We start from the raw sequence: 19,027 nt of genomic DNA on the forward strand, positions 1-19,027 counted from the left end.
GCAAGTGCATCTTCGACAATTGAAAAGTCTTGCCATAATGAGTTGACTGAAAATTTGGCAAGATACAAAGCAGCAGGGAGTTCTGGGAGGAGTGAGAGACCTACAGCCAATCAATGTGCAACATACAGAGCATCTGGAAATTTGGGCAGGCATTATAGACCTACAGCCAATGAGAGAGTAAGATACGGTGCATGAGGAAATATGGGGAGGAGTTATATGAGTAGTAGGAGGAGTTAGTTTGTGAACTAGAAAGAGTTTTGATTCTTCCTATTGTAAACTCATGCAGTATATAACCTCCTATCAATGATCCTCTGCAGTGTGAATCCAGCAGTGTGAAGCAGACCACTTTAAAAATCATGTTGGGTGAACTCGGCGTTAGTCAGTGTGGTTAACCACATTCAAAACATCTTATTGACCTTATTCTTTGACACTAACGTTTTTGTGATTGTTTTTTAATGTTTGATTCCGTCACCTATGGGAGAAATGTCTAGGAATAATAAACAGCAGACAATGGTCAAACTACTCGCTCTACAAACAAGTGTGTTCATGACTATACATAAAAAGTAGAATAATAAAATCTGCAACATCAAGCTGATTTTAACGTCTAAAAATCAACTGGAAGGGAATGAGATTGAGATTGAGCCAAAAAGATTCCATTGACTGCTCTTAAATCAAGATAAGGTCAATATGTTTGTTGGGAACCACTCCTTTAAGGCCCTGTCCACACAAACATCGGTAATTTCTAATGGGCACTATTTATTTTTATACAGTTTCGCTGTTTGTCCACATAAAAAACGCAGTGTCAGGTGACTGAAACTAAAACTTTCTGAAAACTCCGGCCAGGGTGAAGATTTTCCAAATCTCCAGGTACAGTGCAGTCCCGTGGACACTGGAGTTTTTGCCTCATGACATCAGTGTGCACGCTGTTTTCTCCTTTCCAACATGGCTGGGTTCACACAAATCACGGAAGACGCAAATGAGGCAAATTTCCTCACAAACACAGCGCATATTTCATGTCATTCACCAGCATGATGGTAATCCACTTCTGTGGGTTACACTGGTGCCGTGAACCCGGTGTGAATGAGGTTTAGGGGGGTGAGTGTAGTGAAGGCCAGCTAGTGAAGTGCTGTGCAGATAAACCTCACTCCTCTGACCTCTAAAGGTGCTCTAGCAACAGACGCTAGAGGCCATGGTCTTTAACCTCCTTGTTAGAGCAACTGACTCCCATGCGGAAGGTCGCCGGTTTGATCCCAACTCAGAGCGGGTTGAGTGGTGTAGTACTGGCTGGGTTACATGTGGATGGAGATTTGTTTTTTAAATGAAAGTAGGGAAATTCAGTTTATAACCATAGCAGTGTACATGTGGACATAGCCTTATACGAGTGTCCAAATTCGGACCTGGAGGGCTGATGTCTTGGAAAGTTTAGCTCCAACCCTAAGCAAACACACCTGAACCAGCTAATCAAGCTCTTACTAGATATACTAGAAACTTCCTGGCAGGTGTGTTGAAGCAAGTTGGAGCTAAACTCAGCAGGACACCGGCCCTCCAAGACTGACTTTCACACTTAGCTGATGATTGATTTTAAAGCGAGTTTGGCATGCTGTCCCTGGAGAGAGTCCTGAGCTCATAAGATCCTCGAACCCAGTGCTTCCTCCTGTTTGAAGGGCGTGAGGGGAGTTCAGGTAGGTCTTGAGAACTCCCCCTAATTTAGAGCTGATGACAGATTCTAAATTGGTATATAGAGATATACTGCTGGTTAAGAGCTCAGCCAAATACTAATTTAGATTGATCAGTTCACTTATGACGCATGTTTTTGGACTGGAGAACCCAGCGGAAACCCACGCGAGCACAGGGAGAACATGTAAACTCCGCACAGAAACGACAACTGGCCTGTTAAGGATTTGACCCAGAGACATTTTTGCTGTGATTCAACAGTGTTAACCACTGGGCCACCGTGCCGCCCTATGAGGGGAAGGGTGGTGGACTAGGGGTGGAAGGGGGGACTCTGGTCATTTATAGTGAGTTATGAATCTTTAGGAATCATGCGTTAGTTAATGCAGGACCAGCTGTGATCAATCATAAGCACATGCTCCTCTCGTAATTAGTTTATAAAAAAACTTCACATAGCAGCTGTACCTGGGCTGTGGAAGTATCCGCCGGTGCTGCGCCTCCAGGATCTGCTGCTGGATGAGGTATTGCTGGTGTAAAGCCTGAGGTAGGAAGGGCGGGGCCGGGATGTCCTGAAAGGGTGGCGCTGGTATGTGGTTAAGGGAGGGGTGTAGCGCCGCGGCGGGCTGGTGAGCGGGGCCCAGGTGATGGCTCATTCCTGTCTGAGATTGTCCTGGATGGGGCATTGGGAAATCAACAGGGATCTGGGCCTGCGGGCCTACGTGGAAATGCCGGCAAGAGGTAGCATGACTGTGCTGATGCCTGTTAAAATGAGATCCTGCAACAACAACAACCAGTGAATTAAGCATGGGATTAAACCACTGCTGAAGCCTGAACTTCCAGAAGAGACTGATCGGCAGCCGTGGGGTGTGATGGAAAACGATGAGTAAATTAGGGCTGAACAATATATCATTTGAGTATCAATATCTCAATGTGTGTTTTTGCATAGTCACATCACAGGATTAGATTATTCATTGAAGATTAAGAGATAAAGATATTATCATTTCTTTTATTTACACAGTGATGACCATATAATTTGTTTGGTAACACTTTATTTTGATGGTCCATTTGAGGATTAGTAGACTGTCTGCCTAATATCTGTTGATACAGACATTCAACAGACATTAAACTGACTATAAGAAACTTTGCAAGTACATGCCACCTTACACTAACCCTTCCCCTAACCCCAACCTAACAGTCTACTTATAATGTAATGAGAATTAGTTGCAATCACTTAAATTCAACTAGCAGACCATCAAAATAAAGTGTGACCCATTTTATTGTTGAATTTCTGTACTTGAATACTCTTAGACTCCCCAGAAAACCACAACGCACTGTTTGTTTACTTCATACTTTGGCTTGTAAATGATTATAGTTTATGCTGATGCACCGCATAGAAAAAAACTTGATCATCCCAGTCGATCTAAATGAATAAAATCTTTCCAAATAAAGCTGTTCAAATCATCTGGTGAGATAATATTCATATTCCAATATGTATCACAGCAAAACAAAATATCGAAATGTCAGATTTTTACAATAGCATGCAGTCTTAGTGTGAATCGTGTTTGAATAATGTGGTTTTGTTACGGTTTCAGGCAGTCTGTGTTCGGGATTGGGAATTTAGTTTATTATTATATAAATATACAGGGTTTTTGTGGCTTAAAATAAGGTAGGATGGTATACCCAACACAACACTTCTTGCTACTTGAAACACATTTTGCATTATTCTTGTAATCTTAAAGTAAAGCATTTTTAAAGTAAACCTAATTTAAAAAGAAATCCAATATTAAATGTAATGAAATCCATCACCGGATTTGTCCAAATTTGATGGAGGTGGCCGCCTTGTAATTCTCTATGCAGGAAAACCCTGATATATATGAACAGGAACTTACGCTGGTTCACTTTATTAATTGATGTAAATATCAAGACTTGCACCTTCTGTTTTTGGTTCTGTTTGTCTACTTTCTGACATCTTAATGGGTTTTCAGCATAACAGAACAGGTCACATGGCACATATCAATGGTAATGATTCCTAGGATCACTTGCATAAACACAATCTCTTTATTAAGGGCTCCTTCACAAGAGTGATAACTATTATTAACATCTATACTAATGCACAATGTTGTTTAGTTTATTATTTTGTTAAATGTCTTATTAAGTCCTTCTAAAAGGGATGCATTCTGATTGGCTGTCAATGTTTTTATCGTTCTTCAGCCGGAACAGAATGATCCCAATGATAATGTGAATTATTAATATTTTATTTAGACACTTACACTGATAGGATTCCTCTGTGGTTGCCATCTTGTGGTCAGATGCAGAAATTCATTTGTCACACAATATCAATCTCTCTTAAGAGTATTTTCTAGCTGTTGAGTGTACATGGGTTGTACACTCGTTATTGCGGTGAATTGTGGGATTGATTGAGTTTGAGTTTCCACTGACATCACTAGCAATGGCTGCTCCCTCAAATAGTGCACTATTTAAGAGTATAGGGAATGTTTTCAGATACAGGCTAAGTGTTTTCTACCAAGGGTGGTAAAATTGGCTGCAGTTTGTGTCTGAATAATGCGCAGGTTAGTGTATACTCCATCAGTTGTTTCTGTCAGCTTTGTGTTTTTGACTGTTTGTCTCCATCTAGTGTCTGAATAATGCGCAGGTTAGTGTATACTCCATCAGCTGTTTTAGTTTCTGTCAGCTTTGTGTTTCAGTTTGGCGCCATCTAGTGTCTGAATAATGTGCAGGTTAGTGTATACTCCATCAGCTGTTTTAGTTTCTGTCAGCTTTGTGTTTCAGTTTGGCGCCATCTAGTGTCTGAATAATGTGCAGGTTTGTGTATACTCCATCAACTGTTTTCATTCCGGTCAGCTGTGTTTTTGACTGTTTGGCGCCATCTAGTGTCTGAATAATGTGCAGGTTAGTGTATACTCCATCAGCTGTTTTAGTTTCTGTCAGCTTTGTGTTTCAGTTTGGCGCCATCTAGTGTCTGAATAATGTGCAGGTTAGTGTATACTCCATCAGCTGTTTTAGTTTCTGTCAGCTTTGTGTTTCAGTTTGGCGCCATCTAGTGTCTGAATAATGTGCAGGTTAGTGTATACTCCATCAGCTGTTTTAGTTTCTGTCAGCTTTGTGTTTCAGTTTGGCGCCATCTAGTGTCTGAATAATGTGCAGGTTTGTGTATACTCCATCAACTGTTTTCATTCCGGTCAGCTGTGTTTTTGACTGTTTGGCGCCATCTAGTGTCTGAATAATGTGCAGGTTAGTGTATACTCCATCAGCTGTTTTGTGTTTTTGACTGTTTGTCTCCATCTTGTGTCTGAATAATGCGCAGGTTAGTGTATACTCCATCAGCTGTTTTGTGTTTTTGACTGTTTGTCTCCATCTTGTGTCTGAATAATGTGCAGGTTAGTGTATACTCCATCAGCTGTTTTAGTGTCTGTCAGCTTTGTGTTCTTGACTGTTTGTCTCCATCTAGTGTCTGAATAATGTGCAGGATAGTGTATACTCCATCAGCTGTTTTAGTTTCTGTCAGCTTTGTGATTAAATAATTAATAAACTTATTACAGCTCAGAACTAATTTCTATGTTTTGCGACAGTAGCCATGTAATACGGGTGATAAATTAAATCCAGGATGGTTATTTTTGCAGAATAAACCCAACAAGGCTGCACTTCACATCGGGTTGCTGATAAACCTGTCAGGCTTTCATTTTAGATAACAACCTCCTGCATTTTATCCCTGACTTAAAGCATGTTTCTTAAATCTCTGCAAACACACAGTATTTTTATTCTCTAGAAGAGTCGAAAGTTTACATTCAACACCCTTCATTTGTGTATTACTTTTATTTCTTCAGTTATATATCCAGTCCATTCATATGAGTATTTTGATCAATCATTCTGAACAATCTTCACTGGTTTAGAGAAACGTTCATGCGTACATTAGGCTTTAAACTGAATTGAGCACTGTATTTTCCTCACCTAAACAGCAGTGAAAGCTTACAGTTCAGCCAATATTACAAGCAGAAAAGAGTCTGAATCCTGGAATCCACAGCTGCGTGAAGCTCTCAGCCAAATGTCTGAGCGAGCGGTAAATGTCTGGGTAAACAGCTGTTAGCCTGTCACACATTATCAATGGAGAAATGTGCCTTTTCCAATGACAGAACTTTGGATAAGTGTGTGGGAACTATTTTTCATAGCGGTATCCATACGCACCAAATTTCAAAGCCAATGACATCTCGACAGATGGGATGTGATTCAGCCTAAAGTAGGACATCTTAAATCAACTTCCCCTGTTGGTTCTGGAACAGCAATCAGATCCTTAATCTTATATCCCAACGTTAAAATCACACACTCCTGAAATGACTGACTGTTGAAGCCGTTAACATCCCTGTTGGGGATATTTTCATCCACTCAGGGGTGATTTTATGCAAAAACCCAACAAAACACTGAGCAAATTTACTACCCTTTGGTTATGTTAGTGCTGTTTTTGCCCCATTGACTTCCAATATAACAACATCTTTTAAATTCAAAGCCCTGACAGCATATAGTCATGCATTCTTGATTGTTGCTGGTTTTCCCTGTTGGGAAGAAGAACAGTTTGATATGTTTACTGTTGATCATCAGTTGCAGAGCAAAAATAAAAGCTTAGTTTCTGGGTTTTATATGGAGTTGTGTAAAGTATTGTGTGTGTGTATGTGCATGAGAATAATGTGCAGGTTAGTGTATACTCCATCAGCTGTTTAGTCTGTTTGTCTCCATCTAGTGTCTGAATAATGTGCAGGTTAGTGTATACTCCATCAGCTGTTTAGTCTGTTTGTCTCCATCTAGTGTCTGAATAATGTGCAGGTTAGTGTATACTCCATCAGCTGTTTTGTGTTTTTGACTGTTTGTCTCCATCTAGTGTCTGAATAATGCGCAGGTTAGTGTATACTCCATCAGCTGTTTTAGTTTCTGTCAGCTTTGTGTTTTTGACTGTTTGTCTCCATCTAGTGTGTGAATAATGCTCAGGTTAGTGTATACTCCATCAGCTGTTTTAGTTTCTGTCAGCTTTGTGTTTATGTCTGTTTGTCTCCATCTAGTGTGTGAATAATGCTCAGGTTAGTGTATACTCCATCAGCTGTTTTGTTTTTGACTGTTTGGCGCCATCTTGTGTCTGAATAATGCGCAGGTTAGTGTATACTCCATCAGCTGTTTTAGTCTGTCTCCATCTAGTGTCTGAATAATGCACAGGTTAGTGTATACTCCATCAGCTGTTTTAGTCTGTCTCCATCTAGTGTCTGAATAATGCTCAGGTTAGTGTATACTCCATCAGCTGTTTTGTTTTTGACTGTTTGGCGCCATCTTGTGTCTGAATAATGCGCAGGTTAGTGTATACTCCATCAGCTGTTTTAGTCTGTCTCCATCTAGTGTCTGAATAATGCACAGGTTAGTGTATACTCCATCAGCTGTTTTGTGTTTTTGACTGTTTGGCGCCATCTTGTGTCTGAATAATGTGCAGGTTAGTGTATACTCCATCAGCTGAAGGACAGTTTGATATTTTTAACGTTGATCATCAGTTGCAGAGCAAAAATAAAAGCTTAGTTTCTGGGTTTTATATGGAGTTGTGTAAAGTATAGTGTGTGTGTGTGTGTGTGTGTGTGTGTGTGTGTATGTGCATGAGAGAGAGACCTTTTTGCACTTACCTTGATATGTCTGAGAAAATAAAAATAAGTAGAACCTAGTAAACACTTTAAGTGTATTTCTGCATACACACACACACACACACACACACACACACACACACACACACACACACTATAATCTACTAGTTTACTCCACTGAACTCCATATAAAAGCCAGAAACTCTTCAGCACAGGTCTATCTACAGGGTTAATGCTGCCAACTGATGATCAACATTACAAATGACAAACTGTCCCTCTTCCCAAGAGGGAAAACCAGCACCAATCAAAAATGCATGATTATATGACTTTGCAATCAATAAATGTAATTATAATGGAAGTCAATGGGGTAAAAACAGCACCAACATCACCAAAGGGGAGCCAATTTGAACAATTTACAAAGGGTTAAGTGTCAAATCTGACTGGTTGATGGCGTGTTGGACACTCTTTTACTTCTTAGGTTTACTGTGATTTACGCCAGTATCAACATCTGTGTGGAATGAAGATTAACCCTTCGACTCAATGCATGGCCAAAAATGGCATCCAAAACCGCAGAAATTACATGAACCCAAAAGACTCTTGTTGATTCAGAAGGAAAAGCATGCAGTTAGCAGAAGCATGCTTCATTATGACCGGACATGGGAATGTTTATTCATAGAACAAGATTTAGGCATTTTCTCTCTAGGAAGGGAGGTAACTATTAATATATTAGTACGTCATCCAGCAAATAAGTTGTATCTCACTGATATATCTCAAAAATGGGCCCCGTTTCCAGCTGCTGTTCTTGTGTTTTTCAGTGATTTGATCACAAGATTTTTTTATATTGAATTATTTCAGTCACGCTTCTCTTGTGGCTTTTAAAGAAGTCATAATAAGTGAGTTTTTCCTTAAAACAAGCCAAATGATCTGCCAGTGGGGATGTATAATAATCTTGTTTTCAGTTTGAAATATGTTTACCAGGGGCGTTGCTAGACATCACGCTCTACTGGGGCACGCACCCCCTTAAAGAAATAAAAAATATAATATAAAAAATATATAAAAACAAAATAAATATTTATTATAAACAAAAGTATTCTTGTTATTATACAATTATTATTCTAAATAATCTTAAATGTAACTGGAAAACAATGTTTAGACAACTGGAGTGATGATAAGATCATTTAAGAAATCTTTTGCATGAATATTCATTTTATTCGAATGATATTTATTAGACAGTTCAATAGAAAACAAAAAAAGATGTGTTATAGAATTATCTGTTCTCTTAGGCTTGACACATGGCAGAGAATTAGGTTTGTTAAGTCTTTACCTCCCTGACTCATCATCCCTCCTTTTTGCTTCATGCAAATAAATCTATAAGGAGGCACGCTTAGTAAGATCTACATCATATTGTTTAAACTTTAGTTTTGTCCACTTGCAAAACAAAAAACACAACGCATGAGCGGCGCGTGGCAGCAAGTGTTTGTTAACTACCGGGACTTGCACCTGGAAAAGAGCAGCGTGTGCGAGAGGCGCGCGGGTTCTCTGCGCACACGCGGAGATGCGTCAGTTTGCCTTTTGATTAAACGCATTGCTTTCACCAACGTTGGTTCGGTTGCACATAGAGAATAACGTCTTTATTTCGGAATTACCACTCTTAATAAATACACTTGCATATGAAGTAAATCATATCTCAAAGCATTTACTGGGACACTGGCGATTTTTACTGGGGCACGTGCCCCAGTAAATTGGGTCTAGCGACGCCCCTGATGTTTACCTTACTTACTGTATTGGCAGGCTGTTTTGCTTGTTTTAAGAAAAAAACTCACTTAATTTTGATTATTTCTGAAAACAGAACAGTTTTTGCTTGTCTAAATGCTTTTTTTGTCGATGTTTGGACTCTAAGACAACTCTTAGCAAGAAAAGCATTTTTGTTGCTGTATTTTGGAAGAGATCTAAATAAAATGAGCTCAATTTTAGATCTTATTTACATCAGTAGTGTTGTGATCAGATTGATAAACTCTTAATATCAAGAGCCTCGCTTCAACAATTTAAGATGATTTGGTCGATTCTGGATCTTGTAATCATGATGACTGATCTCTGGCTAATTTGGTTGGTCAAACACATTTGCTAATCAGATTAATGTGGATGAACTGATCTAAGATTAAAGTGTGTGCTGGTGTGTTTTTTTTGTGAAGGGCAGATCTATCCCTCTTCAATGATGATCAGCAATGCAGTGACTGGCTGATAGCTTAATGACATCATCTGATTAGTATTCAATTATCAGGCATGTGAGTAAAATGACTGTAGCCATGTTCCATCCTGAGATGCAGATTAAGTTCATGCATGAAACTGGAATATCGTGTAACAGTTTTGCGAATAAAGCAGCGAACAAATCCAGCAGACCCCAGCGGTCTGTTCTTCATATCTGGATTACTCAATTAGCCGGATTTGATTATCAATGATCCAGGATTTTTATTTTTTTTTTGATTCTTTAAAACTCATTCAGGATTACAGGTCTGTAATCTCAAACCTGCTCAAATCAGGCTCATTTCATATGAAGAGGATTAGATCGGGTCATTTATAACAAAGGTGATACAGGACCAGCTGCTGATACTTCTTTCAGTAAGCAATGAAAATTCTGATTTACTTACCTTTTACCTGTTCCAAACTTATTTAAGATTTTTTTTGTTCTATTGAACACAGAAGAAGATAATTTAAAGAATGTTGAAAGCTGTAACTATTGACTTCCGTTGTATTTGTTTTTCCTGCTATGGAAGTCTTAAAGGTTATCATTGATTTAAATTATTAAAGGTGCAGTGGGTGATCATCTTCAGAAACCATCTCATGGCAATTCGTAACTTTTTTATTTAGAGGCTAATTCGTATGAATTCGTACAATCTAATTAGTATGATTGAGTACGATTTGCTCATCCCCCAATGACGGTTGGGTTTAGGGGTGGGGTTAGGTGCCACGCCTCCTTTTTAAAATCGTACAATTCGTACCTTTTTTTATTTAGAGGCTAATTCGTATGAATTCGTACAATCTAATTAATACGATTTGCTCATCCCCCAATGACGGTTGGGTTTAGGGGTGGGGTTAGGTGCCACGCCTCCTTTTTAAAGTCATACAATTCGTAACGTTTTTATTTAGAGGCTAATTCGTATAAATTCGTACGATCTAATTAGTACGATTTAGTACGATTTGCTCATCACCCAATGACGGTTGGGTTTAGAGGTGGGGTTAGGTGCCACGCCTCCTTTTTAAAATCATGCAATTCGTAAATTTTTTATTTAGAGGCTAATTCGTATGAATTCGTATGATCTAATTAGTACGATTTAGTACGATTTGCTCATCCCCCAATGACGGTTGGGTTTAGGGGTGGGGTTAGGTGCCACGCCTCCTTTTTAAAATCGTACAATTCGTAACTTTTTTATTTAGAGGCTAATTCGTATGAATTCGTATGATCTAATTAGTACGATTTAGTACGATTTGCTCATCCCCCAATGACGGTTGGGTTTAGGGGTGGGGTTTGGTGCCACGCCTCCTTTTTAAAATCGTACAATTCGTAACTTTTTTATTTAGAGGCTAATTCGTATGAATTCGTATGATCTAATTAGTATGATTTAGTACAATTTGCTCATCCCTCAATGACGGTTGGGTTTAGGGGTTGGGTTAGGTGCCACGCCTCCATTTTAAAATCGTACAATTCGTAACTTTTTTACTTAGAGGCTAATTCGTATGAATTCGTACGATCTAATTAGTACGATTTAGTACGATTTGCTCATCCCCCAATGACGGTTGGGTTTAGGGGTGGGGTTAGGTGCCACGCCTCCTTTTTAAAATCGTACAATTTCGTACAACTGAACTTGTATGAATTCGTATGAATATGAATATGCCACTAAACTGACAAAACGTAAAAATACTTACGTTTTCTCGTGAGATCAGGCTGTCAGAAACGTGTTGTTGTGCTGGTTGAAAGTCTCTTCACATTCAATAGTAATGATTACAGTAAATGATCTAAATGTATTTAAATGTCTTCTTATTTTCTGGTTGAGACTAAAAAATGTTCATCCAATTAAATATTGTTGGGTGGATAATTCCTATAATTCTGATAAGTAGCCCAAACTGTGTCAACAAATGATGATTTCACGCAGGTGACAGTGTTAAAAACAAATCCTGAATCAAAACTTTAAAATCCTGAATCAATATTGGAGTTAGTTTTGCTGCTGGAGGAAGGACAACACCATGGCTGAAGTATTTGTGTTAGACAGGTAATGTTCTGTTTTAAAACTCTTTTAGTCACACAGAGCTGATGTAGATTGGGTTGTTATGAATGGGTTATATGCACAGAAGTGTTGTTCAGCCACTGAAATCTTCTGGCGATAGATTACTGTGATTATTTTCAGTTTTATAATTTCCTTTTACAGCATCCATAATGTCGATTATTATTCAGTTTAACAAAAAAAAAAATCTGTAAATAGCACTATTCCGCCTAGCCTGCTTTACTGAGCTGAAGTTGTTTTTATATTCACATTGGGTCATATTTGAACAATGACGCACTCCCTATATTGTATACTGCTACTCTGAATATTCACTCTGAAATAGCATGTCAGTTTGGCTTAGTAATAAGTGTAATTCCTGCAGCCAACCACTAAGCATATCTAGGGGCTCTCTGTCATCTTTAATGTGCGCGCTCGCAATTTCAGGAGGCACGGCTTTGGAGGACAGGGGAGGGATTGTATTTGAAAGATACTATGCTAACTGGTTAGCATTTATTCAGATCACCTACTGCATCTTTAATTTTGGGTGAACTACCCCTTTAATAATTGTATTCTAATTTCATAAAATTAAAAATCTATTTTTAAAAGATAAATATATATATATGTATATATATATGTATATATATATATATATATATATATATATATGTATATATATATATATATATATATGTATATATATATATATATATATATGTATATATATATATATATGTATATATATATATATATATATATATATGTATATATATATATATATATATATATATATGTATATATATATATATATATATATATATATATATATATATATATATATATATATATATATATATATATATATATATATATATATATAAACTTACCTATACTTAATAAAATAATAAATAAATAAAAAACTCACCAGTGTGTTACATTCACTGAGTTCAAATAGAGCTACATTGCTGTTTTTGGTGACTAATAAGTACACTTTGACTATAAATAGTAATGTATACTAGTACACTAATAATATATAGTAGTAATATATACTTTAAAGAGACTTAAATGTGAATATTTAAGGTACAAACACAGTTTTAAAAAATATACAGACCAAGTTTAGTACATATTTTGAAAGTATAAAGAGGCCAATATTATCATTAAACCTTTTTAATTCCTTTTTTTTTTGTTAAGGAATAATCATATAATTTATGGGAATAGGGAAAAAGTTGAGAGCTATTATGTGAGTGATTTGATCCAGCAGACACTTTTTTTTTATGTAAAATTAATTTAAATATGCCTTTAGTTAAGCCTAACATCGCAGCATTAAGTAACTTGAAGTAGAAAATTTCTAAAGATCTAAAGTAAAACTAAATAAATTAGTAAATTCTTATTTTTTACTATTTATAGGATTTTAAATATTGATGCAAATAACACAACAACAACAATAATAATAATAATAATAATAATAATAATAAAGAAAAAACAAATTAGTACAGAATAACTAATTGTCGATACCCTCGCAAAAAAGTGGGATTGTCTCTTTAAACAAATATATACAACATGTGCAGCATCTATATTAAGCCTTTAAACATAAATTGATCAATACTGTAAAACATGTACAAATAACCCACATCAAATGTGGAAAGTGTTTTAATCACTAAGAACTGTCATTTTGCTGACATGGCTGAGAATTGAATATTAATCAGATGATGTCATCACTTTATCAAGGATTATTAATTATGAAGGATTTAATTCAAGTTTATTCGTACAGTAGTTTTTGTTTCAAAGCAGCTTTACAAAAGGTGCACATTATCACATTACAATCAAAATTAGAAATGGGTAGATCCATCCTTCACAACAAACACATGCAGTGATCTCAGATCAGTTTATCCAGATATTTTAATCTGATCCACAAACTTGCTCGATAACAGAATTAGCCAGACATCAGAGATTAAAAGATCCAGCAAATCATCCTAGTTTGTTTAAATAAGAAACGAAGAACAGCAGTCCATTCTTTGTCAGTGGATTATTAATTTAGCAGGATTTGTTTATTGACGATTTGACATGATCCCGGATCGTTTCGTTCTTTAAAACTCATCCCAGAGTTGTTGTCATAGCAACAGTTCTGGTAGCTCAAACCTGCTCAGGAGCAGCAGCTTATTTCATATAAACAGGATTAGATCAGGTCTTCTTAAGCAAAGGTAATACTGAAAGTGTGTACCGAATGCTGATATTTTCTTACAGTAGTAACCTATAGGTTATATACACTTGGGAAAATAGTAAATAGTTTAAAACTGTTTATGTATACATTTATAATTTATTATATTTAATAATATTTCATATTAAATAATATTTATGTTTACATACATTTAAGTTTAAAACAATTTATAATGTAAACGTATGCAATGTCCACACCAAAATAAAAGTACAAAAACGGGGCGGTTCTCCCCAAGGGGTTCAAAGAGAACATTTATTAATATGGACTTTTTAGCTGTACTATTTAAAGGTACTGACCCAGCTTTACATTTTGTGTATGATAATAGACATTTGTGTTTTTTAAAGAAATCATTTCTGCAGTTCTGCATGCTTTGACAGATAATATGACGGTGATTTGATGCTTCGCAAAAGTTGCAGACGCCTTTACCAAGATCAAAGAGCTTTTTTGATGCAGAATTAATTTAAATTCCTTACACTGATAAAGAAACTTAAATAGGCCTAGACTAACGTTACTATAGTAAAGAGAATCAGATCTAAAATGTGAAACTAAATAAACTGCTGAATACTTTATACATGAGAGTGTGAAGCCTGCAGCTCACAACAAATGTGGAGAGTTAATGCGTGTCATATTTAACAAACCCTTTACTATGAATTTTAGATCATTTAGCTCACATGGATAATTGAATATTAATCAGATGATGTCATTACACTGCTGTCAGCCAATCGTTGCATTGCTGATCATGATTTGGAGAATGGATAGATCTGTCCTTTACAACACACACAAAGGCCTCAGATCAGTTTATCCAGATGTCTTAATCTGACTCGCAAACTTAGCCAGAGATTAGCCAGAGATCAGTTATCAAGATTAACAGATCCAGGATCTGACAAATCGTCTTGGATCATTTAAGCGAGGTACGAAGTCCTGCTCGGGAGATCAGCAGCTTATTTCATATCAACAGGATTAAATCGGGTCATTTCAAGCTAAAGTGACACTGAAGTTATGAAAGTTTGTTTTTTTAAAATAATAAAACGTATGTACTCTACACTCGCAGTGGCGCAGTAGGAAGTGCTGTCGCCTCACAGCAGGAAGGTCATTGGTTCAAGCCTCGGCTGGGTCAGTTGGTGTTTCTGTGTGGAGTTTGCATGTTCTCCCTGTGTTGGCGTGGGTTTCCTCCGGGTGCTCCGGTTTCCCCCACAGTCCAAACATATGTGGTACAGGTGAACTGGGTAGGCTAAATTGTCCGTAGTGTATGTGTGTGTGAATGAGTGTGTATGCGTTTCCCAGTGATGGGTTGCGGCTGGAAGAGCATCCGCTGTGTAAAACAAATGCTGGATATTCATTCCGCTGTGGCCACCCCAGAATAATAAAGGGACTAAGCTGAAAAGAAAATGAATGAATGAATAATCTACACTCAGAAATAAAAGTACAAAAACTGTCTCGGGTTGGTATTCGCCAAGAGGATCAAATGGCCCGTTTCCACTGAGTGGTACGGTACGGTACTGTTCGGTACGTGAAGCGCGAAAAAACAAAGGAGAAGTCGGAAAAAAGGAGCACATTATTTATTCAGCAAACATGAACAAAATGCCATGTTTAACTAACTTATTATCTTCACCCTTTGGACTAATATGAACCGGGAATGACGGAATTACTGTCTAACAGAGGCTACATGTGCTGCTGAAGATTACAGACACAGATGAGAGGTTTACATTGACTGTAGGCTATATTTTGTGTTCTTTTGAACCTAAATACGGATGAAATGTCTGCTGTGTGTAGTTCTTCTGTAGTTGGTAACATATCAGAGACTGTAAGGGGCTGTATGTGTTTATATATGTTCATTTATTAAGTTATTTAATATAATTACAGACGTTACAGTAGGCTGTTTCGCACTGTCATTGAGCTGCAGTTACAATCAACTCATGTTCATAGAAAAGTTAGTAATAAACATTTATACACACGTATTTATGTGAGTGACCTGTACAGCTTTATTATAGACATTTCCTCGAGTGAGAATGACGTCGACTGAAACTTTCTGTCATACACCACGCCCACCAAAAGGGTTCCCTTGTTAGTGGAAACGCAAGCCTGATAAAGGTGACCCGTACCAAACCTAACCGTACCAGTCAGTGGTAAAAAAAAAGGGAACATTTAGTAGTGACTTTGTAGGCCTATAGGCTAATTTAAGGGCAACAATATGGATTTTTAGATGCAAACATCTACTTTTAATAGGAACCAACCCAGCTTTAGTACAATTTCTGAATAATAATGGCCAATAATCTTGTGTTTTTTTTATGAATAATAATAAAATAATAAAAACGGCAGACACTTTTCCAATATCAAAATGCTTTTTTGATGCATTATTAATTTACACAGCAGTTATGCCTTACACCACAGGATTAAGAAACTTGAATACTATCATAAAGAAAATCTGCTCTAAAAGCCAAACTAAATCAATTGCTAAATACTCTGAGAGCCTAAAGCCTGCAGCCCAGAACAAATGCGTAAAGTTATTGCGTATCATATTTAACAAACCGTTTACTATGAATTTTATGTCATTTTGCTCACATGGATAATTGAATATTAATCAGATGATGTCATTATGCTGTCAGCCAATGATCATCGCTGCATTGCTGATCCTGATTTTAAGGTCTGTCCTTCACAACACATCGATCTCAGATCAGTTCATCTAGATATCTTAATCTGACTCTCAACTTGTTTACAGAACCAAATTATCCAGAGATCAGAAATCATGAATAAAAGATCCAGCAAATCATCTTAGATTAAGCGAGGTTGGAAGAACTTGTGTAAGCAGAGTTTGTGGTGTTGTGATGAAGCTACTTGTTAGACGAAGCATCAGTGTATAGGTTTAAAAACATCTGCAATGGTCATTATGAGGAAGAAACCCAAACAAAATGAATGTATCGCAGCAGGAAACACAGAATGAACCTCGGTGTTGTAGACCGGCGCACCTCAGAATGAAGGAATTAAAAACACAGAAAGCTCAAATCATGTATAACGTGCTGAGACTGAGAGATCAATGGGACGTGCCCAGCTCTGGATGGGTGCAGTGGGAGAAGATTGAATCACAGAGATGAAATGTGTGAATACCTGGACACACCACAGAGAAAAGGCCACGTTTAACACTGCATCCGGATCATTTACTGTGAGGAGACTTGAAGGTGCAGCATTGGGAATGAATCGTCTGTGTGTGTGTGTGTGTGTGTGTGTGTGTATTAGATGCACACTGCACCTTCAAGTGCCTCAGCCATGAGCATAAATGACCGCAGATCAACTCATTGAGGTCTCATGATGACAAATCAAAAAGCCAGGAAATTAATCAGTCTATCGGTCACAGCAGAGGGAGGAGGTGGAGGGGGGAGACAATAAATGGAAATCAGCAAGAAGCACACTGGAGGTTAGGAAAAACACTATATTCTTTATTGAAAAATATTAGTATATATATTTATATGTGGAATTGTGTCATAATAATAATAAGTCCATGCAACAAATAAAACAACATTGACCAATAGCAAGGCCCACCATGCTCAGTACAGGGTTAACAGAACAAAAGCAACATCCAATGAGCAGATGCATCGGCTACAGCACATTACAGTACAGCAGGGTACATCTTTACTACAGAAAGATTACATTGGAGTCTATTCAATGTAGAATCCAAATAATAATAATGTGATTCATGCACTGAAGTCTATTACCAGAACAAAAGGTAGAGAAACCACAACCAAACAATAGACATTTGCATTGCTCTAATAGAGGATCTCAGTAGTAGCAGTGCAGGAAAATCAACATCCCTGCCAAATGGATGGCATTTTGGACGCCGTGCCACGTCAATTTGGACAATTTTAGATGCCAGCGGCCAATTCCAAAGTGTGTTTTAGGATTTGTCTGTTGTTTCTTTGCTTTTTCCCCACCCCATCTACAGACATGATTGTGAATGATCGTGTAAAATCAGAAGGGCGATGAATGAAGCAGGTGACAGATAGAGGACTGTGAACATCCAAGCACAAAATGCATCCATTTTACAGGAATTTACATACATGTTGACTACCGAAGCTGGATGGGACATACATGAGTCACTCTTCTAGAGCTAAAGATGTGGGTTAAACTACAGCACATGACATAGAGACACTCTAAATGTCGGTGTGTGTGTGTGTGTGTGTTAGCTCTGGTTTAGTGTGCGCTTGTTTGGTTTGTTTGTTTGTTTGTTCTCAGGAAGGGAGCAGATGTTTGTCGTCTTCTGATGGAAATAGGAAATGAGGAGGGATCAGAACACAGATGATCATTAAAACACAATGATCTGATAATGCAGAATGTAGATTCAGCCTCCATAGACTATGAGACAGGAGATAAGAACAGAAATAAAGCACATGAAATCAAACTATGAGACAGGAGATCAGAAACAGAAATCAAACAAAGCTTCATGAGGTCAGTGATGGTGGTATAAAAGGTGCTCGTTTCTCCTCATTGAGTTGGTGAGGTGGAGCTAGCAGTAATTGGCCACAAATGATCATTCTGAGGTTTCGTTCCTGGTCTGAATTGGGGCTTAAAAGGCGCTTTAATGAAGCGACGCTGACGCTTTATTTGTTGTCCGTGAAGCTCTCGGGCCTCGGTTAGCATCTTTAGCTAGCATTATCTGAGGTAAAGCCAAAGCTCACAAATAAACATTAATGAAAGCGTACAGCGCTCAGACACACGATCAAACGGATCGATTATGTGTCAGACATACCCAATATATCTCGTTTAAGACGATACGTTGATTTTAATCGTATTGAAAAGCGAATCAGAAGCGGGGAAAGCGTCCTTCGCTCGCTTAGCTTTACAGATTAACGCTCCGATCCGAATCAAACCTCACCGAGTCTCTGAGAAAAACACAAATCGTCAGCTTGTTTATTGGGTATCCTCTCTGTTAGGTCCTGCATTAGTATATAGATCGGTCGTGGGTTTAATAATCATGCATTAAACAAGCAAAAGGCCTCGGATGTGATCTGAGCGTGAAATAACGTGTCATAAATACCTCTATTTCTCACTGAGCCAAAGACAGGAAGAACCAAATATCCGACGTGAACTAACACCATCCTTCAGGTCTTCTGTTTGATGCACACAAGGTGTAAACGGATGAATAAATCATGTACATTCAGCGGATCATATGCAGTCAGTCACCGCGAGGACAAAGAAGAGCGGCGGCACTGTTCGCTTCGCCGACAGATCGAGCCAATGAATCGGTTCTTCTGGACGAT

General features: G+C 37.7%; 1 protein-coding gene across 2 annotated transcripts in view; it reads right to left on the minus strand.

Annotated features, from left to right (window-relative positions):
* LOC130233938 (E3 ubiquitin-protein ligase RNF165-like) overlaps positions 1–18,989 on the minus strand; it is a 36,519-nt gene extending 17,530 nt beyond the window's left edge. For both annotated transcript variants that reach the window (XM_056464205.1, XM_056464204.1), the window contains exons 1-2: positions 18,805–18,989; positions 2,137–2,446 (exon numbers count right to left, since the gene is read on the minus strand). In XM_056464205.1, the coding sequence (XP_056320180.1) occupies positions 2,137–2,446; positions 18,805–18,865 (371 nt within the window). In that variant the 5' untranslated portion in view covers positions 18,866–18,989. The remainder of the gene's footprint in view (positions 1–2,136; positions 2,447–18,804) is intronic.
* Positions 18,990–19,027: the final 38 nt, after the last annotated feature.

Source organism: Danio aesculapii, chromosome 8 (genome assembly GCF_903798145.1).
Source record: "Danio aesculapii chromosome 8, fDanAes4.1, whole genome shotgun sequence".
In the NCBI taxonomy this organism is placed as follows: Eukaryota; Metazoa; Chordata; class Actinopteri; order Cypriniformes; family Danionidae; genus Danio; species Danio aesculapii.